At 44.4% G+C, this 26,136-nt stretch overlaps 1 protein-coding gene across 1 annotated transcript in view; it reads right to left on the bottom strand.

Moving 5' to 3' along the window:
• LOC142204976 (adipocyte plasma membrane-associated protein-like) overlaps nucleotides 1-25,803 on the bottom strand; it is a 30,213-nt gene extending 4,410 nt beyond the window's left edge. Inside the window, exons 1-8 of the mRNA XM_075276317.1 lie at nucleotides 25,735-25,803; nucleotides 19,783-19,872; nucleotides 19,320-19,438; nucleotides 17,852-17,950; nucleotides 17,136-17,285; nucleotides 16,928-17,040; nucleotides 2,049-2,209; nucleotides 587-782 (exon numbers count right to left, since the gene is read on the bottom strand). Of these exons, the coding sequence (XP_075132418.1) occupies nucleotides 587-782; nucleotides 2,049-2,209; nucleotides 16,928-17,040; nucleotides 17,136-17,285; nucleotides 17,852-17,950; nucleotides 19,320-19,438; nucleotides 19,783-19,872; nucleotides 25,735-25,736 (930 nt within the window). The 5' untranslated portion in view covers nucleotides 25,737-25,803. The remainder of the gene's footprint in view (nucleotides 1-586; nucleotides 783-2,048; nucleotides 2,210-16,927; nucleotides 17,041-17,135; nucleotides 17,286-17,851; nucleotides 17,951-19,319; nucleotides 19,439-19,782; nucleotides 19,873-25,734) is intronic.
• Between the last annotated feature and the right edge of the window lie 333 nt (nucleotides 25,804-26,136).

Raw genomic sequence — 26,136 nt, 5'->3', positions numbered from 1 at the left:
AAAGGTAGGAGACGAATAGCCTTTCTTAAGGCTATTCCGACGTGTGAACAAGAAAAAAAAAAAGAGCTTTATTGGTAGAATCCCTTTAAGATTGACAATATGCTCTAGATTTGTACAGAATGTTGATGCAACTGATTCAATAAATAGACAGCCCAAACCTGCACAGAATTTATCATTCACTTCCAAAGAGTAAACTGTAGCGGCACGTGTACGTACAGCAGCAGTGCTACAGTTTGTAAAGTGAGTGAGGAGTGCGGCTCACAGTTTGTAAACAATACCGTGAACCATGATGTCTCAGTAGCGGTGACCTGCGGAGGTCCTGGGTGTCAGATCCCGCAGATCTAATATTGATGGCCTATTTTAAGGACAGATCATTAATGTTAGAAACCAAATAACCTTTTTAGCAGTCCTCCATGCTGGACCCAACTGTTGCAACTGGTTTTCTCTTGCCCTGCTGTCTTATAGGGTTTAAGTCCTAGCATGGAACTTTGCAAATGAGGAATCTAGCATGGACACTAAACCACAAAGGTGAGCTGTATCTGTATTCCATTTGTATAGATATATATATATATATATATATACATACCTTGACAATAAATCTCTTCAGAGCAGGATAAGGGGCAATGGCATCTAGGAATGGAGGAAAGAATCCTGGAAAGCGTATGGTTGATATCCCAACTCTGTATGTGCCCACTGTAGATATTCTGATATTATCAGGATAGCCTGGCAGATTGTCCACAAATACTTCTCTCACTCCTGCTTTACTACCTGCTAACCAGTAGCTATGCAGGCAGAACAAAGAAGAAGCTATATGAAAATTAATGCAGAAATAACTAAAATGTACTCATAAAAATGGTCAAATCACTTCATGGATTGAAGGTCAGGGATTGCCATGTACAATAAGTGTAAAATAAAACTGCACCCAATTGTAGACCAGATCCGACCCCCATCTTATAGAGCGTCTGTCACCAAAATTATTATACAATCGTATGATAACTGCACAGCAGCAGTGTACCTAGTACTTGGAATATTAACACAACAGTTCTAATGCTTACATGGAGTGCGTGACATGGGCAGGGCTGCTGACACCAGATTTATGATCATTTATCAGTTTACTGCCGTAAGTGATACCTGAAGTCTACATCAGCTAGAAGTGGATGGAGCGCCTGATTTATAAGGAGGGCTTATGTGGAAGCCACCATAACAGAAGGCAGGACACTTCTTTTTTTTAGCTAGTGGTAAAGAAGCATCTGACTCAACATCAAAAATTGCGCCATGTAAACTTACTTTTTTACTTTTTTTTTTTTTTAACTGAATAATCTTACTTTACTGTTACTCAGTCCTATGTAGTGGTAATAGTGTAGTTCCATTATTTGGACCTTGTACTGTGCCATCACTGGCACTATTAGGCATTAGTGAATTCTTTTCAACAGCAGTATGGAAGTAATATTTAAAATAGTTTAATATGAATTTTAGTATGTTGATAATGTTGGTATAGCAGTATATAGGTGTATAAGTAAGGTGTGTATAGTTTACTGCCGTAAGTGATACCTGAAGTCTACATTAGCTAGGAGTGGATGGAGCGCCTGATTTATGAGGAGGGATTAGAACAGCCAAGGCCAACATCTGAAAGGAGTTTGTATGTTCTCTCTATGTTTACGTGTTTCCTCCCACACTCCCAAGACATATGGATAAGGAATTTAGATTGTGAGCCCTACTTGGGACTGTGGTGATATCTATATATTGCTATATAAGCAAGAAAATAAATAGTGAGCAAACATACACTTAGGTTATGGTTACACCTGCATTCGGTAACCATTTGGGGATTTCGTTCCCCTTTGCACTTGAAAAATGTGCATTTTTGGAGTGCAAACTCGATGGATCCCATTAAACTAAATTTCTGCGGTTAACCACTCTTCAAGCAGATTGAGTTTCCATATTTCGGACCTGAAGAGCAGAAATCCCAATGCATACGTGGACTTAGTGTCAACTGTTTGTTTCATTCATCTTTTTAGACCTTACCAGCAAAATGTAAAAACCATAATTACCGTAAGATTCTGGAAATGCTGGTTTCTGCTATCAAAATATAGTCTTCCTCTGGTGATAAGGCCAAGCCATTAGCCATATACAGGTCAGACAGTAAGCTCCTTGCTTGTCTCCTCACTGGATCATAACGTATTAGGCGTCCGGCGTGATTTGTTTCCAACACCTGAAGTACAATGGAATTATAATCTAAGACACATCCAATATTCAACTAAACTAAGAGCAAACACTGTATGGCAAGCTGCCCTGTGTGGCTCAGACAAACAAACAACACACTCATGATCAGTTAACGGGATTCACCACCAACCATGTAGCCACAGTCATGCACCAAGTGCCATCTTTGGGATCATTGAGTGACTGTTGAATGTTCTGTTTGCCAGTATTTGCTGTTCTGTAATGTAACATACTTTTTTAGATGTTACTATTTCTTAACTACATGATGGATTAGGAGACTGAAGGGCTCTCAAGCCAACTGCAATACGCAACATACTTCAGGTTATTCCCCTCCTTAAACTCCTGACTCAATTTCAGAGCGTCAGGTGATGCAATTTCAGAACATGGCAACAAGCTGGTGAGCGCCTGCTGGCATCATTTTTGTGCCGACTCCCTTGGGCTTCTCATAATCCTGGATGTCTGCAACACTGACAAGTGTCCAAACACAAAACTGTCTATTTTGTTTGGCACAGGCCACAGATCTTGTGTTACCAAACCATGTATACTGCTTTTTGCTGAAACAGAAAAGGATTCCCGTGTTTATTTCATAAGTATTTGGAAAATCTCATGCAGTTTAAGATTGTCTAGTCTAACTTTGCAGTGTCTAAATGTTAGACAGTTTGTCTTTTTCTGGTGCAGTTTCTCATCCCATGATCAAAAAGGATCAGCCAGTTGAAATCCAGCTACCTGATCTTTAGCACCGCTGGGATTAGGTTTATAACCAATTTACTGCTGACAGACTCCCTTTAAGTCATAGTCTTTTCATTCTTCTGTCACCAATAGATTTTGTTCACCCTTTAAGCTTTTTGTTCTTTGTTACTGCACCAACAACTTGCCTTGCAATATATACTATATATCTATCTACTAGCTGGTACCCGCGACTTCGTCTGCGGTGATTGTAGAAGTGGGTATATACAGGCGCGAGTAAGGTTTTCGTACTGTGTATAAGGTATGGGATATGAAATGTAATTTTGTATCTTGTTTTTGTAATTCAGAGAATACGTGAGACTGTTGTGTTGAAGTTACTTTGTATTTGAGCTGCTATATATACGGTGTTGTGAGAAACTTTACATAATGACTTTGGGACGGAAGTATTTGAAGTCAACCCTTTCCTGCCGATGGCATTTTTTGTTTTTGGTTTTTAGTTTTTGACTCCCCTCCTTCTAAACCCCATAACATTTTTTATTTTTCCGCTCCCAGAGTCATATGAGGTCTTAATTTTTCTGGGACAAATTTTTCTTCATGATGCCACCATTATTTATTCTATATAATGTACTGGGAAGCAGGGGAAAAATTCAGAAGGGGTGGATTTGAAGAAAAATGCATTTCTGTGACTTTCTTACGGGCTTTGGTTTTACGGCGTTCACTGTGCAACCAAAATGACATGTCCCCTGTATTGTGTGTTTCGTTACGATGCCGGGGATACCAGATTTATATGGTTTTATTTACATTTTGACCCCTTAAAAAAATCCAAAACTGTGTTAAAAAATTTTTTTTTGAAAAGTCGCCATATTCCGACAGCCGTAACTTTTTTATACATGCGTGTACGGGGATGTATAGGGCGTCTTTTTTTGCGGGACCGGGTGTACTTTTTAGCTCTACCATTTTCGGAAAATGTTATTGCTTTGATCACTTTTTATTTAAATTTGTATCAGAATCAAAACAGTGAAAAAACGGCGGTTTGGCACTTTTGACCATTTTTCCCGCTACGGCGTTTACCGAACAGGAAAAATATTTGTATATCTTTGTAGAGCGGGCGATTTCGGACGCGGGGATACCTAACATGTATATGTTTCACAGTTTTTAACTACTTTTATATGTGTTCTAGGAAAAGGGGGGTGATTTGAATTTTTAATCCTTTTTATTTGTTTTTATTTTTTTTCACTTTTTGTGAAACTTTTTTTTTTGCATTTATTAGACCGCCTAGGGGTATTGACATGGGTGGGCGGTGTCGCGGATTGTCAGAGCGGTGGGGGTCGGCAAACATGGCTGCTCCGGAGCGTTAAAGAGAGCCTCCTGGAGTATCGTTAAGGTGAGGGGCAAAGTGGTAAAGTATATGTATATGTGATTGTGTGGGGTTAGGGGCGAGGCTGGAGAGGGAAATATGAATTTTGTGGCTTGCTATGGTCCAAAGTGTGTGAGATTGCAGAGATGGTGGTGTGAGTTTGGGTTTTGTGGGGGTCCTGGCACAAACGTATGTGCGCTATTGTGACGAAAAGTAGCCTATTGCGCAATCGGGTGTATTAACTATGTTTGTGGAAACTTTCAGCCAAATCGGTCGAGCGGGTTTTGCGTGATTGAGGAACAAACATCCGAACATCCAAACTCACAAACCCACAAACTTTCACATTTATAATATTAATAGGATAGGATATACTGTGCCAAGTGGGAAGAAGTCACAAGGGAGCCACCCAGTGGCCATTTCTTCCCATGTCAGATCTATAGTAATGTTTCATAGTACAACATAGTTCTTATTAAGTTGGAAGCCTCTCTCTGTAATCATGCTCATGGTTTCAGGGCGGCATGAAATTGTTGACAAGTCACCTTTAAGCAATGTTATTATGCAATGTGTAACAATAGGCTTTAAGCATTCCTTGAGATTCTATAAGCAGCATACCAGGAACTTATGTAGCCAAGTTATGTATTCACAAGCTGATCATTACACACAGTGAAGTCTCTTTGTTTACCGCCCCACCTTATGAAGAATAGGGCTTTGTCAAATCTCATCAGAAAAATGCTATAGGAAGTAATATCCCTAAAGTGAACAATATCCTTCAATTGTTTTATAAGTGAAAGTAAGCAGATTTCATTAAATTCACATAAGAGCATCTTTGAAGGGTCCTCCAGGAATAGGCCAAAAGAATATAAACAATGACAAACAAAAATGTCAAGGAACCTGCCCTTATAACTACCTGCATTCTCTTAGTAAGATGCAGGAACTTGTTTTGCCTCCAAAAGAAGGATTGTGAAAAGAATGGCCGCCGCTGCTCTTCTCTACATAGTAGTTTCTATTCAGACTGTGTATCAACCTGAGGCAGTGACCATGGCAGCACTAATACCAGAAGACGGCGTGTGGCACAACCTATTTACTCAGCGCACTTTACTTTGAACACTTTGGTTTTCTTATATACCTCCATGCACTTGGAGAGACAACTGTATACTAGGTTGAAGATGTGGAATTACTCTTCCTATATCATGCAGCTGCCTTACTAACGGTACTGTCCAGCATTTGGCACCACTCTCCATGCCGCACTGGGCCAAAAAGTATTCCTTGAGGGACACTTTAAGGATAACTGTTTATGATGACCATGGCCCCAGTGTGAGCATAGGGACACTGGAGTGTAAACTCCACTGGAGACATGGAATGACATGAATGATGATATTCTGCACAATTATTGCATAACATGCCATGGGTAAAGTTTGTTGAAGGAAGTCTTATTGCCCTGTGCTAAAATATAATCCCCCCTCCCCCCGTCATTCTGCGTTCAATACCCCATAATAACAAAGTGAAAAAAGAAAGTCAGAAATGTTTAGAAAAATGTACAGTGTACCTTTAGTAATAAACAACTTTTCATGAATGAATAGTACATCTCCATATAAGAAACTTTGTAATAATGTAAAGCACCATGGAATTAATGGTGCTCTATAAATAAATAATAATAAAACATTATTATTATTATTATTAATTATTAGAGATGAGCGAACACTAAAATGTTCGAGGTTTGAAATTCGATTCGAACAGCCGCTCACTGTTCGTGTGTTCGAACGGGTGTCGAACCACATTATAGTCTATGGGGAACATATACTCGTTAAGGGGGGAAACCCAAATCCGTGTCTGGAGGGTCACCAAGTCCACTATGACACCACAGGAAATGATGCCAACACCTCTGGAATGACACTGGGACAGCAGGGGAAGCAGGTCTGGGGGCATCTAACACACCAAAGACCCTCTATTACCCCAACATCACAGCCTAACAACTACACACTTTACACATTCCAAAAAACCTCTATCAAAGTGGGAAAATACCTGGAAACCTTCTTTACTCCCCAAATGGATGGACACAAACCCCAATTTAAGCTCAACAAACAGTAACAACCACCCCTTTAAATCACGTTCCCCATGACAACCACGGATGGAATAGACAATGGGAAATCCAAAAGCCCTCACCCTTAACTGTCATTTTGAGTGTGTGTGTGTGTGTGTGTGTGAGATGTGGTAAGACCTTCCAAAATTCACTTTTCTAGCCCTTAACATGAGCCCTTCCAAACAAAGTTACAGGACCTTAAGCTGAGCTACCAGCAGAGATTGAGGCCCTTGGCATGAGTAGAGCCTTGCACCAGTAGTGTTTTTGGCACTTAGGGTGAGTTGAGCCTTGTACCAGCGTGTGTCCCTTAACATCAGGTGGGCCCTAAGTTCTGCGCTTTGCACAAAAGTTCCACATTAACTAGGCTGAATGGTACAAACCTTAGTAGGCCCGAGAACTAGGAACAGGTCTTGCAATGGCTGTCGGATAACGCTTAAAGCACATTGTCCACCAGCCAGTCAGCCTCTACCTCCTCTTACCCAACAGTCTTGTCCTCCTTCCACCCAAAATTCCCAATCTTCCCAGAACAATAACCCCAACTGTCCCTGCTCCCCAGAGCTGTTCTCCCTTCCTTTGACTGTACCGCAACCTGCCCCTCCATTTCGCGATTCCACAGACCTAACAGACGAGTATCTGTGTCCAGATGCTCAAACACTAGAGTCTCCTCCATCTCCGGTCGATTTGGTGGTGGATGACCAGCAACCCACCCTCATCGACGATGATGAGACGCAGTTGCTGTCAGGGCAGCCAGTTGACATGCGCATTGTGCAGGAGGAGGAGGCGAGACAGGAGTTGGAAGAGGAGGTGGTGGACGACGAGGACACCGACCCCACCTGGACAAGGCGGATGTCAAGCTGGGAAAGTAGTGTGGATGTTGAGGCAGGTGCAGCACCAAAAAGGGTAGCTAGAGGCAGAGGTCAACAGCTTTGCCGAAGCCAGGCCACACCCGGAATGTCCGAAGATGTTCCCTTTTGTACCCAGCCCAGAAAAACTCCCCCATCGAGGGCACGTTTCTCGAAGGTGTAGAGTTTTTTCAAGGAATGCGCCGAGGACAGATATAGTGTCGTCTACACAATTTGCCTCTCGAAATCGAGTAGGGGCCCTGAGAAGAGCAACCTGTCCACCACTTCAATGCACCGTCATTTGGAATCCAAGCACTGGAATCAGTGGCAGGCAGCAACGGCAGGACAAACGTCGCCCGCCATTCATGCCACTGCCTCTGCTCACAGTGCTGGCGATGCACTCCAGAGGACGAGCCAGGACATCACTTCATCTGCCTCCGCCACTTTGTTGACTTCTCCCTCATCCTCCCCTGTTTCTGTCTTATCTCCTTCTCCTGCACCATCAAAGGCACCATCAGGCGCTTCTTTACAACAACCCACCATCTCTCAGACATTGGAGCGCCGGCAGAAATACACCGCTAACCACCCACCCACGCAAGCCTAGAACGCCAACATCGCTAAACTGCTGGCCCAGGAGATGTTAGCTTTCCGGCTTGTTGAAACTCCCGCCTTGATGGCAACTGTGGCACCTCACTATGCCGTCCCTAGCCGTCACAACTTCTCCCGGTGTGGCATCCCCGCCTTGCACCAGCACGTGTCACTCAACATCAGGTGGGACCTTAGTTCCGCGCTTTGCTGCAAGGTCCACTTGACCACCGACACTTGGACAAGCGCCTGTGGTCAGGGATGCTGCTTATCTTTAAGGACAGGCAGGGTGAATGTGGTGGAGTCTGGTCCCGGGGTGCAAACTGAGGTACCCTATCTCCTCTCTCAGGCCAAAATTCATGGCAGGAGTAGACTGAAACCCTACGACGCTGCAACCTCCACCCCAGCTACTAGCGGCAAACGCTAAAACACTGGTGTGGGGAGACGTCAGCAGGCGGTGCTGAAGCTCATCAGCTTGGGGGACAGACAGCACAGTGCCTCCGAGGTCAGGGATGCCATCCTGGCTGAGATGGCATTTTTTTTTCCCTGCTACACCTGGGGCCTGGCATTTTTACGCCTGTGATAATGGCTGGAACCTGGTAGCGGCTCTGGAGCTTGCCAGCCTCCAACACGTTCCATGTTTGGCCCACGTCTAACCTAGTGGTGCAACGTTTTTTTAAAACATACCCAAATGTACCGAAGCTACTGTTGAAAATGCGGCGCTTTTGCGCCCACTTTTGCAAGTGTACAGGAGTCGCTGCTAGCCTAAAAACACTCTAGCAAGGCCTACATCTGTCCAAACACAGGCTGTTGTCCGTCATTCACACACGCTGAAACCCTACAATACCATATCTTGAGCAGGGTGTGTGAGCTGCACAGACCTTTGATGGAGTTCCATCTACAAAACCCAAGGGTTCCTCAAAGTCAGCTCCCAAAGTTTCTGCACCATGAGTTTCCAGGGGTGGCAGAGTTATGGCTAGAGGCACAGGCATGGATAGGGGTAATGTGTAGGGGCAAAAGCAGTGTGGATGTGGAGGCAAGCCAAGCATAAAAAACTGGGGGTAAAAGCAGAGGCATGGACTGGGGTGATATCTAGGGGCAAAAGCAGTGTGCATGTGGAGGGAAGCTAAGCAGCAAAAACTGGGGGTACAAGCTAAGGCATGGACTGGGGTGATGTCTAGGGGCAAAAGCAGGTGGATGTGGAGGCAAGCTAAGCAGCAAAAACTGGGGGTACAAGCTAAGGCATGGACTGGGGTGATGTCTAGGGGCAAAAGCAGTGTGGATGTGGAGGCAAGCTAAGCAGGGAAAAAGGTGGCTAGAGGCAAAGGGATGTCCAGAGGCAGAAGACAGCTGCATGACAGAAGCTAGACCTGAGCCAGCAAGGCCCAAGATGCCCTCTTTTCTAGCTTCCTTAGAAAAATTCCCCCATCGGGGCCACGTTCCTCGCTGGGGGAGATAATTTCTAAATGTATAGGTCGAGGACAAACAGTGTGGTTTACACACTTTGCAATGCGACTCCCCATCTCCCAGGCCTTTCATTCCAGGCTAAAGTACAGCACAACCCACCCACATGCCCAAGGCTTCAACGGCCTCATCTCAAAAAGTCTTGTGGACACTCTGCCCTTTTTGGGCCTGCTAGCTACTGCGCCACCTCACTGTGCCGTCCACACCAGCACTTTTCCCCAAACATGAGGCGGTCCCTAAGTTCAGCGCTTTGCCCAAAAGTTCCACGTGACCAGCTATGAATGGACAAGTGCATGCAGACAGGGACGCTAACTTTTAATCTTGGCACAGTGGTTGAATGTACTTGAGGCATGGACCGGGTCGCAAAATGTGGTAGACTGACATGTCTCCCCACACAACATTCCTGGGAGGAGGGCTGAAACACCACCCTCCTCCTCCGCTGTTAGATTGACCCCAGCTACGAGCTGGAAACGCAGCAACACTGGTGTGGGGAGACGTCAGCAGGCCGGGCTGAAGCTCATCAGCTTGGGGGACGGACAGCACACTGCCTCTGAGGTCAGGGATGCCATCCTGGATGAGATGGCAATTTGTTTATCCCCACTGCCCCTGGGGCCAGGCTTTTTTGTCTTGTTGGAGGGCTCTGGAGCTTGCCAGCCTCCAACACGTTCCATGCCTGGCCCACGTGTTCAATCTAGTGGTGCAACGATTTTTAAAAACATACCCCAAATTAGCAGAGATAAGGGTGAAAGTGGGGCACTTGGACACCCACTTTCCCAAGTCTACAGTACCTGGAGCTAGCCGCAATACACTCCAGCAAGGCCTACATCTGCCTGAAGCACCTACTGTTGTGCGAGGTCACCACACGCTCAAACCCTAGATACCGTATGTTGAGCAGGGTTTGTGAGCAGCAGAGACCTTTGATGGAGTCCAGCTACAAAACCCAAGGGTTCCTCAGAGTCAGCTCCCTCACTTTCTGCACCATGAGTTTCCATGGGTGGCAGAGTTATGGCTAGAGGCACAGGCATGGATAGGGGTAATGTGTAGGGGCAAAAGCAGTGTGGATGTGGAGGCAAGCCAAGCATAAAAAACTGGGGGTAAAAGCAGAGGCATGGACTGGGGTGATATCTAGGGGCAAAAGCAGTGTGCATGTGGAGGGAAGCTAAATCGACAAAAAAAGCTGGGGAAAAGCACAGACAGAAACTGGGGTGATGTTTAGGGGCGCAAGCATTGTTGATGTGGAGGGAAGCTAAGCATAAAAAACTGGGGGTAAAAGCAGAGGCATGGACTGGGGTGATGTCTAGGGGCAAAAGCAGTGTGGATGTGGAGGCAAGCAAAGCAGGGAAAATGGTGGCTAGAGGCAAAGGGATGTCCATAGGCAGCAAGGGCAAAGATGCAAAACTCTCCCCTGTTTCAAGAATTTTCCTGACTTGTCTCCCCACAAAACATTCCTGGGAGGAGGGCTGAAACACCACCCTCCTCCTCCTCTGCTGTTAGACTGACCCCAGCTACGAGCTGGAAACGCTGCAACACTGGTGTGGGGAGACGTCAGCGGGCCGTGCTGAAGCTCATCAGCTTGGGGGCCAGACAGCACACTGCCTACAAAGTGAGTCATGCCATCCTCGATGAGACGGCAATGTGGTTTTTGCCACTGCACCTGGGCCCAGGCATGTTGTCATGTGTGATAATGGCCGTAACCTGGGATTGGCTCTGTAGCTTGGCAGCCTGCAACATATTCCATGCCTGGGCCACGTTTTTAACTCATTGCTGCTAATCTTTTTAAAAAGGTACCCCAATGTTCCTGAGCTACTGGTGAAAGTGTGGCGCTTGTGCGGATAGTTTTTAAAGTCTATAGTTGCCGCTGCTAGCCTCTATGCACTCCTACAACGCCTGTACCTGCTGGAACAACGGCTGTTGTGCGACGTCTCCACACTGCTGGCACTAAACATATCATGTGTTGAGCAGAGTGTGTGAGCAGCACAGACCTTTGATGTAGTTCCAACTCCAAAACCCTCGGGTTCGTCAAAGTCAACTCCCTCAGTTGCTCAACCATGAGTGGCCATGGGTGGCAGACTTATGTGAAATCCCATCCCATCCATTGCACTGGACACGAAACATTAGCATGCGCTCAGCACAACTCCGGATATGGCAGCTGCGTTAAGCAGGGTGCAGGGTACAACACAGACCAGGCCCGAGCACCAGGAACAGGTGTTAGAAATACTGCAGCATCCGCCATTTCCTTCCAATTTTGGGGTTTTGGACCCGCCACCGACTTGTCTGGACCTCAGTGGGGATCATGAGACACAGTTGCCATCAGGGCAAGCTGTGGTCATGTGCGGTTTGCAGTAAGGGGGCAGTGCGCAATTGGAAGAGGAGTTGGTGGATGACGAGGCCACCGACCCCACATGGACAGGGGTGATGTCTAGGGGCTAAAGCAGTGTAGATGTGGAGGGAAGCTAATTCAACAAAAAAACAGGGTAGAAGCAAAGGCATAAACTGGGGTGATGTTTAGGGGCTAAAGCAGTGTAGATGTGGAGGGAAGCTAAGCAGCAAAAACAGTGGGTAGAAGCAAAGGCATGCAAAACTCTACCCTGTTGGAAGACTTATTCCTAGGTCTGGAACACGTTAATGCCCCCCCCCCCCCGGACAAATTACTGCCACTCAGGGGCCTAGTGTCACCAGGAGGGACAAGTATAGGCGCATGTTGTGGGAATACCTGGCCGACACCAGCTCTGTCCTCTCCGATCCCTCTGTGCTCTACTGCCTACACTTATTTTTTCATCTTTTTTTCTGCACTGCACATCTCTTGCCTACTTCCTTTGGGATCTTAGAAGTGGTGGTCCACTTCCAAAGGTGGTAATTTCAGGGCTGGAGTTGTCAATAGACAGTGTAACGGGAGTAGCTGAGGTATTGCTGTCTTAACCACTTTTTGGCACAAAATTAACTTCCAAAGCCAAGTATGGTGCAAGTATATGATGCAAGGACACCTACACACCTATCTCTGACACATTGGGGAGTTCACCCTCATGCGCCCTTTTGGCCTGCACCATCATGCGCCTCTTCCCAGCCACTCCACATCTCCCAAGCTTTTCATTGCAGGCAGAAGTACAACACAACCCACCCCCATGCCCAAGCCTTTAACAGCCTCATTGATAAACTGCTGGCCCTGGAGATGTTGGTGTTTGTTTATGCTTCTGGATACCCAGGCCTTCCATCAGCAGATGGCAGCTGGGGCACCTCCCTATGCTGGGCCTAGCCGTTACTACTTCTCTTGGTGTGCTGTCCCTGCCTTGCGCCTGCATGTGTCCCATAACATTAGTCGGGCCCAGAGCTCTGCGCTTTGCTGCAAGGTCCACTTGACCACCGACACATGGACAAGCGCCTGTGGTCAGGGATGCTGCAGTGCTTATCTTTAATGACAGGCAGGGTGAATGTGGTGGAGTCTGGTCCCCGGGTGCAAACTGGGGTGGCCTATCTCCTTTCCCAGGCCAAAATTCATGGCAAGAGTAGACTGAAACCCTACGATGCTGCAACCTCCACCCCAGCTACTAGCGGCAAACGCTGTAACACTGGCGTGGGGAGATGTCAGCAGGCCGTGCTGAAACTGATCAGCTTGGGGGGCAGACAGCACAGTGCCTCCGAGGTCAGGGATGCCATCCTGGCTGAGATGGCATTTTTTTTTCCCTGCTACACCTGGGGCCTGGCATTTTTGCGCCTGTGATAATGGCTGGAACCTGGTAGCAGATCTGGAGCTTGCCAGACTCAAACACGGTCCACGCATGGCCCACGTTTTTCAACTTGTTGGTGCCATGTTTCTTTGAAACCTACACCATTGTGCCTGATATACAGGTCAAAGTGGGGCCATTTTCGTAAGTGAGAACTAGCCTCTGCTAGGCAGAAAACATTCAGAGCACACTCCTCTCATCTTCGCACCGTTCGCTGGCGGAGGAAGACGAGGGGGTTGGAGTGGCATCTGATGTCCCTGTCCCACACGAGGCTAGAGGGTGCACTTCAGTGCATCCCATTGCTTCACCACAAATGGTGTGAAGAGGAGTGGAAAATGGAGGAAATGGAGAGTGACCCTTACAGTTGGGGCCAGCAAAGGCATGCCAAGTAACACACTGGCACACATGGCTGACTTCATCTTGGGTTGCTTTTCAACACATATTTCACATCATGAAGAACAAATAATACTGGATTTTTACAAGCCTCGAACCCCGGTCTAGGTCTAATGTCTGTTCCTTTCTTATATTAGGGGAGAGGGGAAAAAAATTACTTCAGTGATACGTTTAGCGTACATAGACTGACTATTAATGTGTATCCCACTTAGTGTTGTTAGGGTTACACACCGTCACAACCTGGCTAAAGCTTCTATAGCTGTTAATAAAGTCAACATAACTTTACGGTATCCAAAAAGACAGCTGGTACCTACAGAGAGCAAGACAAATGTCAACCAAAGCTGTGAGCTCTGAACACCCACAGTGACTTTGGCGTCATCATCATTATAAGGGAGCGGGTGGTAATAAATAACTTGGCAGTGCCTAAAACCCAAAAAGCTTATACAACTATATTTACATTAAGATACACAAATGACACTTTTTAGTAGCATGTCATGAGACAAGCTGATAAGATCTTCCTTTGTGCAGTGCTATTTGAAAGTTAAACGCTGCCTTTATTTTAATTCTGGAGAAGGTGCAGACATTAGATTTAGAACATGTTGTCTTCAGTGTCCAAATCCTCTATATAGGTAATGTGTTTTTCGGGCCGAGCTGTCTGGGAACGAGCTGGTGCAGCACTGACAACCTGGGTGAATATGGCAAGAGCCTGAGATGTAGGGTGAATGAATCCCCAAATTATTTGGGGAATTTCCACTCAGAAACTGGCACTATATACCAGTAGCAAAAATTGTGGGTGCACGTAACCCCAATATATTCTTTGAATTCCCAGTCAGACAATGGCACTATATGGCAGTGGCAGGACTTGAAGGTATTTATAACCCCAATATATTCTTTGAATTCCCAGTGAGAAACTGGCATTATATGGCAGTGGCAGGACTTGAAGGTATTTGTAACCCCAATATATTCTTTGCATTCCCAGTCAGACAATGGCACTATATGGCAGTGGCAGGACTTGAAGGTATTTGTAACCCCAATATATTCTTTGAATTCCCAGTCAGACAATGGCACTATATGGCAGTGGCAGGACTTGAAGGTATTTGTAACCCCAATATATTCTTTGCATTCCCAGTCAGAAACTGGCACTATATGGCAGTAGCAAGAAATGAGGGTATTTGTAAACCCAATATATTCTTTGAATTCCCAGTCAGAAACTGGCACTATATAGCAGTAGCAAGAAATGAGGGTATTTGTAAACCCAATATATTCTTGGAATTCCCAGTCAGACAATGGCACTATATGGCAGTAGCAAGAAATGAGGGTATTTGTAAACCCAATATATTCTTGGAATTCCCAGTCAGACAATGGCACTATATGGCAGTAGCAAAAATAGTGGGTGTATATAGCCCCAATTCTATTGCTAGGGGACTTGCATGGTATTTCTGGGGTGAAGGTGGGGGGGGCACACCGTTGGAACGGGGATTTGGGGTGTATATATGGGGTATACGGGAATACACTGTCAGTGTATTCCATTCAGGATCCTGGGAAAGCTGGGTTGCGGCGATTGAGCCCGTCAGTGCCACGTTACACTGACAAGCTTCTCCCTGGAATTGAAGTTATATGTAACCCCAATATATTCTTTGAATTCCCAGTCAGTCAATGGCACTATATAGCAGTAGCAAGAAATGAGGGTATTTGTAAACCCAATATATTCTTGGAATTCCCAGTCAGACAATGGCACTATATGGCAGTAGCAAGAAATGAGGGTATTTGTAAACCCAATATATTCTTGGAATTCCCAGTCAGACAATGGCACTATATGGCAGTAGCAAGAAATGAGGGTATTTGTAAACCCAATATATTCTTGGAATTCCCAGTCAGACAATGGCACTATATGGCAGTAGCAAAAATAGTGGGTATATATAGCCCCAATTCTATTGCTAGGGGACTTGCAGGGTATTTCTGGGGTGAAGGCGGGGGGGGGGGGCACACCGTTGGAACGGGGATTTGGGGTGTATATATGGGGTAAAGGGGAATACACTGTCAGTGTATTCCATTCAGGATCCTGGGACAGCTGGGTTGCGGCGATTGAGCCCGTCAGTGCCACGTTACACTGACAAGCTTCTCCCTGGAATTGAAGTTATATGTAACTCCAATATATTCTTTGAATTCCCAGTCAGACAATGGCACTATATGGCAGTAGCAAAAATAGTGGGTGTATATAGCCCCAATTCTATTGCTAGGGGACTTGCATGGTATTTCTGGGGTGAAGGTGGGGGGGCACACCGTTGGAACGGGGATTTGGGGTGTATATATGGGGTATACGGGAATACACTGTCAGTGTATTCCATTCAGGATCCTGGGAAAGCTGGGTTGCGGCGATTGAGCCCGTCAGTGCCACGTTACACTGACAAGCTTCTCCCTGGAATTTAGCTCTTACAAGAGCTGTTGGTTGTCTTCTCCTTCCTATCCTAGCCTGTCCCTGCCTACCCAGAATCTAAGCCCTAGCTAAATGGACGGAAACCTCCGTCCCCGGTGAATTGCAAGCTCAGAATGACGCGAACCTGGGCGGCGCTGTTCTTTTAAATTAGAGGTCACATGTTTTCGGCAGCCAATGGGTTTTTCCTACTTTTTTCAACGTCACCGGTGTCGTAGTTCCTGTCCCACCTACCCTGCGCTGTTATTGGAGCAAAAAAGGCGCCAGGGAAGGTGGGAGGGGAATCGAGTAATGGCGCACTTTACCACGCGGTGTTCGATTCGATTCGAACATGCCTAACAGCCTAATATCCGATCGAACATGAGTTCAATAGAACACTGTTCACTCATCTCTATTAATTATTATGGAGATCTGTTTCCTTCACCATTTATTAAGCTGTTCTCCTGTCCTTATCTTCAATCTGACTGCTTGTTTACATATTATCTGTCTCTGTATTCAGCCTCACACACAGAACTCTAGCCAGAAAGAAGGGGTGCTTGTTAATTGCTGTATTGCCTTATTCTGTGCACTACTAGCCTCTTATATACAAACCTAACAGTGTTAAAAAAAAAGTTCAGAATAGTATAGTGAAGAAACAGCAATTATTTAAGCGTCTTTTCTATCCCCAAACCTCATAGACTAGTTTGTAGCAAGTAACTCTTCCTGAAATGTGGAGAATTATTTACTAAGATATTAAAAAGTTTTATATATTAACTAGTCAGAGTTCTTCAGGTGCTTTTTTTTTTTCTTTAAAAAAACAAACAAAAAAACCCACCTTTATCCAGATCGGTGCCTCCATACAATCCTGTCTCTGAGCTCTACAGGCATTGTTAGCTGTGGAACTGTGAAGCTGTGACTGCATACTGATGTGTCCATGCACAATTTTTATAACTTTGCAAAAACGTAAAAATTTTGACTATCTCATTATAAGGAATTAAGTGCACATTGATCAGAGAAGACTTGATTTTTTTTTTTTTTTTTTTTCGTTTTTATTTTACATGGCCTCAATGTAACAAGATGTGAAAAAATGTAAAGGGTTTGAAGGCTTTTCAAATGCATTGTATATTATAAAACAATGCTGACCAGTAGCTATAATGTTAGACTTACCTCATATCTGTGATGTCTTCTGCCCCATTTGCTACTTGAGTCTGTGAAATATATAGTGCCATTCCTGGACAATTCAAGTCCATTCAAGAACCTAAAAGGAACTCCATCCACACCTACCAAATATTAAAATAAAAGGGGTACAATATTCATACATGTAACTGATGAAATAAAGGACAAGACATTCCCATTTTGGGATATCATTCATCACCTTCTTCATTTGAAATGAGCAGATTCTTCTCCCCAGTTTGTGGATGTACCCTATATAGCCCATAGTAGGAGTCGGCCACAATTAGATATCCATCACTGTCCATTCGAACCCCATGTGGACGGCCGCACACTGGTTCATATTCAGGGGTGCCTTAAAAACAAAATCACTCTGTTACGTCACTTTAAATATAATTGATCATCAGTTATTGTATAATGTCATATTTAACATTTTACACTGTTGTGCTGTATGCTGGAGGTGCTCAGTGTGGTGGTGTTATATGAGGTATTAGAGATGTTATTAATTATTAATTATTATTATTATTATTATTAATTCCATGGTGCTTTACATTTGGGGGTTACATACAGTACACAGAATATACAGGTAGATATAATACTAACAGTGACCGACTGGCACAGTGGGGTAGAGGGCCCTGCCCGCGAGGGCTTACACTCTATGAGACAATTCCTCTGTAACACAGTGTATGCTGGAGCATGGAACATTTTGAAATACAGTATTTGGATGCCAGAAACAGATAAGGGGTACAGTAAAGACCTCATTGACCTTTACAGGTTCCTTGTATCAAGCTAATATGGATATCAAGCTTTTTATGTCACACTCCATATATTGACACATAATGTATACATCTAAACCAAGTCCCTTATGCTTTTCTCCGCTGTTAGCAATCACACAAGATAAGAGAAGTTGGAAGGACTCACCACATTGGGAAATATTCTTCCCCATCTGAGTTATAAACTTTAGTTGCTCTCCATGAATCATCCACAGTTTTCCGTCCACAGTGCCGGTGTAAAGGTTTCCTATACATTGCATTAGCACAAGTTAAGATCAATGTGATATCACATGCCACTGCAGTTACACAGAGTTCACAAGTGTCGTAATCGCATTGCACAAACTGGAGATCAGGCAATGTGTTTTCACCCTAACATTAGATTTGTGGCAGGTCACCATACAGGGGACGCCTCCACTTGCCTGTTACACACTACCGTAACTTAGTATACAAGATAGAAATTTTGATGAACATTATATAAACGTACCATAACTAAATGATACCAGGCATGTTAGCTGACTCCCTGCTGATGGCTCAGTGAGGAAGAAGAGGTTCAGACTACTATTAAAATGACTATAACACAGTGTATGTAGTTTGGGGGATATTGTCACTCCTTAGGGAGAGACCACCATATAGGTGTGTGGAGACTTGTTAAGCCTTTAGCACTCCACTTTGCAAGGAACTATGGGAAGAATATGCAAATCCGCCTTCCATGATGTAATTAGGAAGACAGTTGCTGCCTCATTGTTGCAAACCAATAGAGGGCGCTCACTGGAATGTGCAAGCCTGTCTTAAGACAGGATTCTAGTGAAATAACCCAATAATGGCTGCTCCCTTTAGCTTCATGCCCGACCTTCCAAGAGGCCTTTGTTTAGCAATGACGCTGGGATTATTACCAGGTTATAGTCTCTCAATCGAGGACAGCTGTTTCGATCTGGTTGGATCTCATCAGCCCGATGTAGAGAGGACTATAACCTGGTAGAGGTGAGAGGCTTAGACAGGGTTTGGGGGATATTGTCACTCCTTAGGGAGAGACCACCATATAGGTGTGTGGAGACTTGTTAAGCCTTTAGCACTCCACTTTGCAAGGAACTATGGGAAGAATATGCAAATCCGCCTTCCATGATGTAATTAGGAAGACAGTTGCTGCCTCATTGTTGCAAACCAATAGAGGGCGCTCACTGGAATGTGCAAGCCTGTCTTAAGACAGGATTCCAGTGAAATAACCCAATAATGGCTGCTCCCTTTAGCTTCATGCCCGACCTTCCAGATGATGCAGTGATGTGCTAGCAGTTGTGTGGTTTGATATGTACTACTGCCACAGCGGTTCCCATACCGTTATCTAATATGTAACTATTGGCTACAATGGACTTTAAGAAGGAACTTCATTTTAATACACACGAGTGCCAGATCTACCTTTGTCCTTCTTAGAGTCTGTCACCACCAGGCAGAATGTGTCCATGTGCAGGGACAACAGAGAATATGTATAGATGCTATTACTACCTGATATCATATGCTGCTCTATATCATCAGATGTCCTTGTATTTAGCACTGAGGGATATCTATCTGTCTTGGGTGTTACATTGTACGCTAAGGAGTATCATCTACTTTGTCTTCACCTTCATGATCACTGGTAAAGGACTCTGGGCCTTTCAGCTGTCCATAAAATTGTCTTTTCCCATGATGCAGCTTTCTGTTTATGGTCAGTGGTCCCTCTAGAGATGGCGGATTTTCAAACCTGAATATGTTAAACATGAAAGCAATATTATTCATCACTATTCTGTATTTTTCAATAAGGTAACCAGGGAAGCAAGCAATATTCATTAATGGGGTTCTCCAAAACTCAATACTGATGGCCAGTCCTGAGGATACGTCATAAATCAATAACAGCTTGGTGGGGGATGTGACACCTGGCACCCTACCGATCAGCTGGTTTCAGTGCAATGCAACAGCTGGAGACAAACGGCTCTATACACTATTTTGTGGCCATGCCATGCAATTGAAGCTCAATTGAATGTGAATTTGGACTGTGATGCACATAGGGAAAGTAAACCATAAGCTTCCTGATAGCAGACCACTTACTTAAGGGGTTCTGGGTCAATTGGTGATGGCAGCAAATATATTCCCACGATGGTAGCAAGACAAGCCGCAGAAAACCCCAACTTTAGATACCTGTAATTTAAAGAAGTGTAGAATATAATATATAATAAGCAAAACTTACACAATGACAACTTGTGAGATAGTAAGAGCAGGCAACTAAGAGCGGAGGGATTCTTCATTTATCTACAACAAAACTCTATTCTCATTTGTGGTCTTTATTAGCCTGGGGTACAGTTCACCACTCTTAATAATCCCATCCAGAGTAAGATGTGCCAAATTAACAAGCCCACACCTCGTAATAATATTCACCAGGATGGTCCATACATCTAAAGCTGGGTACCGGCATTAATTTCATCTGCTATCTGTGCCAGTTTTCTGTCGCAGTCCTGGCACACTAGAGTCCATAAAGCGACTTTATTTACTAACATTAGTAAAGATGTTGCAGGGCGGCCTGGTGAGCTTCAGTCACACAGAAGGAGTTGCTGCATAGCCCTAGTGTAAGGCCTCATGCACACGATTGTGGCACAGTCAGTGTGCCAGGCATGTTTTTCACAGCTAGTACCCCGACCCATTCATTTCCATGTCCCCATACACACAACCCTGTATTTTCACAGTCCCGTGTATGGGGCTAGGAGTTGGGAGCAAAACTCAGGACAGGTCCTATTCCGGTCTGTATTGTGAGCTATGTTGACTGACCTCAATGAATGCGGCACCAATGTCATCCATGTGCTGTCCAAATCACATCATGGCGTCTTAGAGTATGTTCACACATCAGTATGCCATCCGTCCGTTTGAATTCAGTTTGACACTTCAAAACGGACTGATGCACATACTGATTGTATACTGACACCTTTTTATGATGATAGCAAACGTTCTCCGTCCCCTAGAGGACAGATAAGAGGATTAAAAGTAGCAATTGTAAACAGAGTAGAGATAAGGAGGACACAGGGACATTTATTATATCTCCTTATCAGCGCCGCACCTCCCATGAGGCGACCTGAAGCGAGCGCTTCAGGCGGCGCTATGCCAGGGCCTCAGGGAGGGCGGCATTTTTGCTAACCTAAGCCAGTCCAGGACAAGCTGTCCTGGACTGGCTTAGCATGGAGTGGTGGTTTGGGGAGGCCACTGGAGCAGCGCTGCTCCAGCAGCCTCCCCGCACGCTCAGGCAGAGCGCAGGCAGTGTCCGGGCCTGCTCTCTGCCGGCGAATGGCGCTAAGCCCCGCCCATCTGCTAAGCCACGCCCCCTCCACTAAGCCCCACCCCTCCCCGGAGAGGCGGCTTTCTGCACTTCACCTCGGGCGGCGAAAGGGGCAGGTTCACCCCTGCTCCTTATCTTTACTTTTGTTTACATTTGCTACTTTTAATCCCCTTATCTCTCCTCTAGGGGATGGAGCACGTTTGCTATCAGCATAAAATGGTGTCAGTATACAATCAGTATGTGCATCAGTCCATTTTGAAGTGTCAAACTGAATTCAAACGGACGGATGGCATACTGATGTGTGAACACAGCATCAGTCTGTAAAAAACAGATTGACCATGCTGGATATTTTTGGCTAGATGTTGGATGATAATATGAGCATTTGGCATGACTTGCTGCTTTTGGAGGATCATCCGTTCTTTTCCTTTTTAACAACTAAACTACCCCTGGTAGGACAATTTAAGAACATCCATCGAATCCGCTCCTATCCCACCCTTGAAACTACTAAGACGCTTGTCCATGCCCTCATAATCTCCCGCTTACTGCAACACCCTTCTTCATGGACTCCCAGCTAACACCCTCGCCCCTTTCCAGTCCACCTTAAAGGGGTTGTCCCATCACAAGGATCCTATCTATACTGCTTGTTAATGTGGATGTAAGACTTTTCCTAAATACATTGCTTCAGCAAAACTGCTTTGTTTGTCCACTATCTTACTTTATTCAATTCATTGTTGACACAGCCCTTGACTTATCTGCTCAAAAGTCAAGTGATGTATCTGCCTGCTCTCAGGGGGGAGGGAGGAGGGGCTAAGTGCAGGGAGCGAGCCTATGTATCTAGCTATTCCTGTGTCTACACCACGTGACCTAGGTCCTGCACTCAGATAGAGGAGAGGAGCTGCTTTAATTTCTGAACGTCTTCTGTTCTTCCAGTTATCAGGCTAGCTAATACAATTGTGTTCATTATGGCAGAGACAGGCAGTCTCTGTATGTAACACAGAATGGAGTTGCTCCTGCCTGTACTTCATAGTCCAATATTGTGCATATAGTGTTTAAGGACCTTTGATGACATCACAGGCCCTTCAGCCGCCCCATAGGATCATGCTATGCGGTGGGCGGAGCTACACGCTAATTTGGGGGCAGAGCTAAATGGCAGGTTGCATATGAAACCCCGCCCACCAAATGATGCAAGAAACCAGGAAGAAAGAAGATTTTACAGCAGTGAAGACTGGTGAGTATGTGACGTGGGAATACCCCTTTAAACTGTGCAGCTCGCTTAATTCACCTTGCCCCCTGTTCTTCATTGGTTGCTCCCCTCTGCCAATCTCTTCAATGACTACCTATTGCCCAGCGAATAGAATTCAAGCTACTAACGTTAACATACCAAACACCAAAAAACATGAACCAAGCAAAAAATAATCCCAAATTACAAAATACTTTATTGAGATGACAATAAAAATATACAGGGGAAGGAGAAATGCTACTAGATGCAGACCCACCGATGGCAGGAAAGTATATGTCAATGTAAAGGTAAGCATATACTAATATAAAAATTTCTATCACAAATGTCCACACGATACACACCTAGCAATATGCACAAATAAATAAATACACAAATTAGTGTAGCATGTAGGAAAGTGTATATATCCTGATCTATAAATGTGAATGCCTGTATGGGCCTGTGAATGGCAATGTGTGATCAAAATGTACACTAAACAGTAATCACATTGAGCATAGACCTCAAGAAGAATGAAGCACCCATATATTATGGGAAAATAGCACTGTAAGCATATAGTATATAGAACAATACAGTGTAGAATGAGATCAAAGTAAATAGCATATATGCTGCTGGAACTACCTGGCATACACACAATATAATGCAAAACTGAGATTAATGGTCAAAGTGAAAGAAAGCATTACATGGGCATCAGGCTAAGTACAAACAGGATAGAAGTATATGGCGATATAAATGAGAAGTCAAAACAACATACCCATAATAATCGAATATCAAAGATACCCCTGACAGAGACGGGTCTGCTGTGTATCATGTGGTATGCTAACCCATCTCTGTCAGGGGTATTCTTCTTGAGGTCTATGCTCAATGTGATTACTGCTTAGTGTACATTTTGATCACACATTGCCATTCACAGGCCCATACAGGCATTCACATTTATAGATCGGGATATATATACACTTTCCTACATGCTACACTAATTTGTGTATTTATTTATTTGTGCATATTGCTAGGTGTGTATCGTGTGGACATTTGTGATAGAAATTTTTATATTAGTATATGCTTACCCTTACATTGATAGATACTTTCCTGCCATCGGTGGGTCTGCATCTGATAGCATTTCTCCTTCCCCTGTATATTTTTATTGTCATCTCAATAAAGTATTTTGTAATTTGGGATTATTTTTTGCTTGGTTCATTTTTTTTTGGCGTTTGGTATCTTTATTGTGAACCCTAGAGCTATTTACTGGACCTACGATTAGGGAATCCACTAGTAGGTAACTATGTTGTTGTCTTCCCTTTTACCATGTTAGTTTTATAACGCTAACATACAAAGCCATCCACAACCTGTCCCCTCCATATATCTCTGATCTAATCTCCCGCTACCTGCCCACACGTAACCTCAGATCCTCCAAAGACCTCCTACTCCGCTCTGCTCTCATCCGCTCCTCACACAACCGCCTCCAAGATTTCTCCCGTGCATCTCCCATACTCTGGAACTCCTTACCAAGACACATAAGATTGATTCCCACAATCACAGGATTCAAGAAGGCCCTTAAGACTCACCTATTCAGGAAGGCCTACAACCTCCAATAACACTATCACCACACCACCATCTGTACAGTCTCCCCCTTTCACCTTCTGTCTCTACCCCCCCCCTTCCCTCATACCCCACTGTGCCAGTCGGTTATTGTTAGTATATCTACTTGTATATTTTGTGTACTGTATGTAAACCCTCAAATGTAACCAGGGAATTAATGGTTCTATATAAATAAACAACAACACCACCACCAATAATAATAATAATAATAATAATAATAATAAAGTTGTAATATAAATCCCATAACCACAAAATCTAATGTGTATGGGCTTAGGCCTCATGCATACAATAACAAGGCTGAGGAGTCACAGGCCAGACCTCCAACACACGCTCCTCTCTTTTTATCACAGCCAGACTCCAACTCCTACTCTGACTCCATCATAACCGGCTCACCATCATGGTTAGCCAGAGACACTAAAAATCGTCTAATTTATTAAAAGGCCAGAGACTGAATTCCTAAAAAAAAGTGAATATGCAACAAACTATCTAATCAATAATACAATATGATCTATAATATTATTAAAAATCATCATTTTACTTTACAGTTATTAACTATTTTCCGACTCCACCCACAAATGGCCAAGACTCTGACTCCACCGCCCTGCACAAAACCACCATCTTCAGAACAATAAGAGACGATGGGTGTATTTACACGTCCATTCTTCTAACAGACAGTGAATAACATCCAGTGGAAAATAGGACATGTCGTATTGTTGAACATTTTCAGACGCAATACAATGGAACCAAGAAACAGACATTAAAAATGGATCGACAAAAAACAATGAAGTTCATCTGTTTTTGCAATGGACAGTTATAAATACACAAGGCCGGAAAAATGGATGAAAGACACGACATCTGGATGGTAAATGGACCAGTGGATCATTTTTAGCAGTTGTCTCTTACAACATTTGTGTGTATGTAAGAGACAACTGATAGATGGAAGTCTATGGCTGTATTCACATGTCCATTTTTTTAACAAATTGTGATTAATGTCCATCACATAGGACATATCTTCTATTTTACTATTTTCAGGGCCTGATGGACTCAATACAGGTCAATGTGTCCGTTTTTAAATGTCAGTCAAAATGGATCTGCATCCAAGTCACAGACATTACACACAGATCCGGGGCTGGATACAAAGGAATAAACTACAATAAACAATAAAGTGCATTTGTTTATTTACTATGTAACAAGCAGATGAGACGACAGATGTTACATCAGACAACTGGGAAATGGATGGAAATACGAGACTCGCAGATGGGGAAACGGCTGTTAAAACGGACTGTTCCAATCTCTTCCTACATCATCTGTGTGCGTGTATCTGTAGGGTATATTCCTGTGGTGTGGGGGTATATTCATGTGATATAGGGTATATTCCCCTGATTCTACTCTGTAGAATAAAGGTGTTTCCACCTGCTAAAAAAAACATGTCTGAAAATGTGGCAATTTTCAGTAATACCACATGCAGATTCCAAATACAGGTCCCAACTGCATGTGTGAATATACCCTTAGATGACAGTATACAGGTGGTTGCATTATTCTCACTGCCCATCACATTATATACAATATATATATATATATATATATATATATATATATATATATATATATATATATATATATATATATATATATATATATATTACTAGCAGTGACTGACAAGATGGGGATCATGTAATGTTAAAAAATTCCCAGCTGTAAATAAGGGACATTTTAAATACCCCATTCACACTCTGAAGAGGAAACAAATCAATATCCGTCTCTTGCACAAACGCTAAATGTGGACCATCCCTTAGTAGGTGAGGGCAGTCTATCCCATTCATTGTATGAGATCCCTGAGACCGCCACACCAGCCGCATTGTGAGGCAGGTGCTGTACCGCGGCTCTCCCCCATCTCCCCGCTTACATGTCGGCCGCAGGATGGCGCTCCTCTTGTTCCCTGTGAGGTGAGGACTCCGGACCGCAGCAGCTCCACAATAACACATGTCCGGGGTGAGAGCGCGGCCCCCGCCTGGAGGACGGAGGAGGAGCTGAGAGCGGGGTCATCCAGAGTGCACAGCCGGCTCCGGGAGCTTGTCTCCGGCCTCCTGTCAGTCAGAGCCCGGGCACCTGCCCCAGCAGACACCCTGTTGTACTGCAGGTTCACTCGGCTACAGCGTCTCTACTGCAGGAGCCCCTCTCATTCGGGAACGTCTCCCAAAATAACATCAAGTATTATGTGTGCAGCCCATAGACGAGGCAAAAGGTAGAAAACATTGGGAACTCATTTGTTTTGGGCGCAGATGTGTAAAAACATGTTGTATCCCTC

The sequence above is a fragment of the Leptodactylus fuscus genome, chromosome 5 (genome assembly GCF_031893055.1).
Source record: "Leptodactylus fuscus isolate aLepFus1 chromosome 5, aLepFus1.hap2, whole genome shotgun sequence".
Classification (NCBI taxonomy): Eukaryota; Metazoa; Chordata; class Amphibia; order Anura; family Leptodactylidae; genus Leptodactylus; species Leptodactylus fuscus.
Note: the sequence above shows the minus strand (reverse complement) of the source record. Positions and strands in the feature narration are given on the sequence as shown.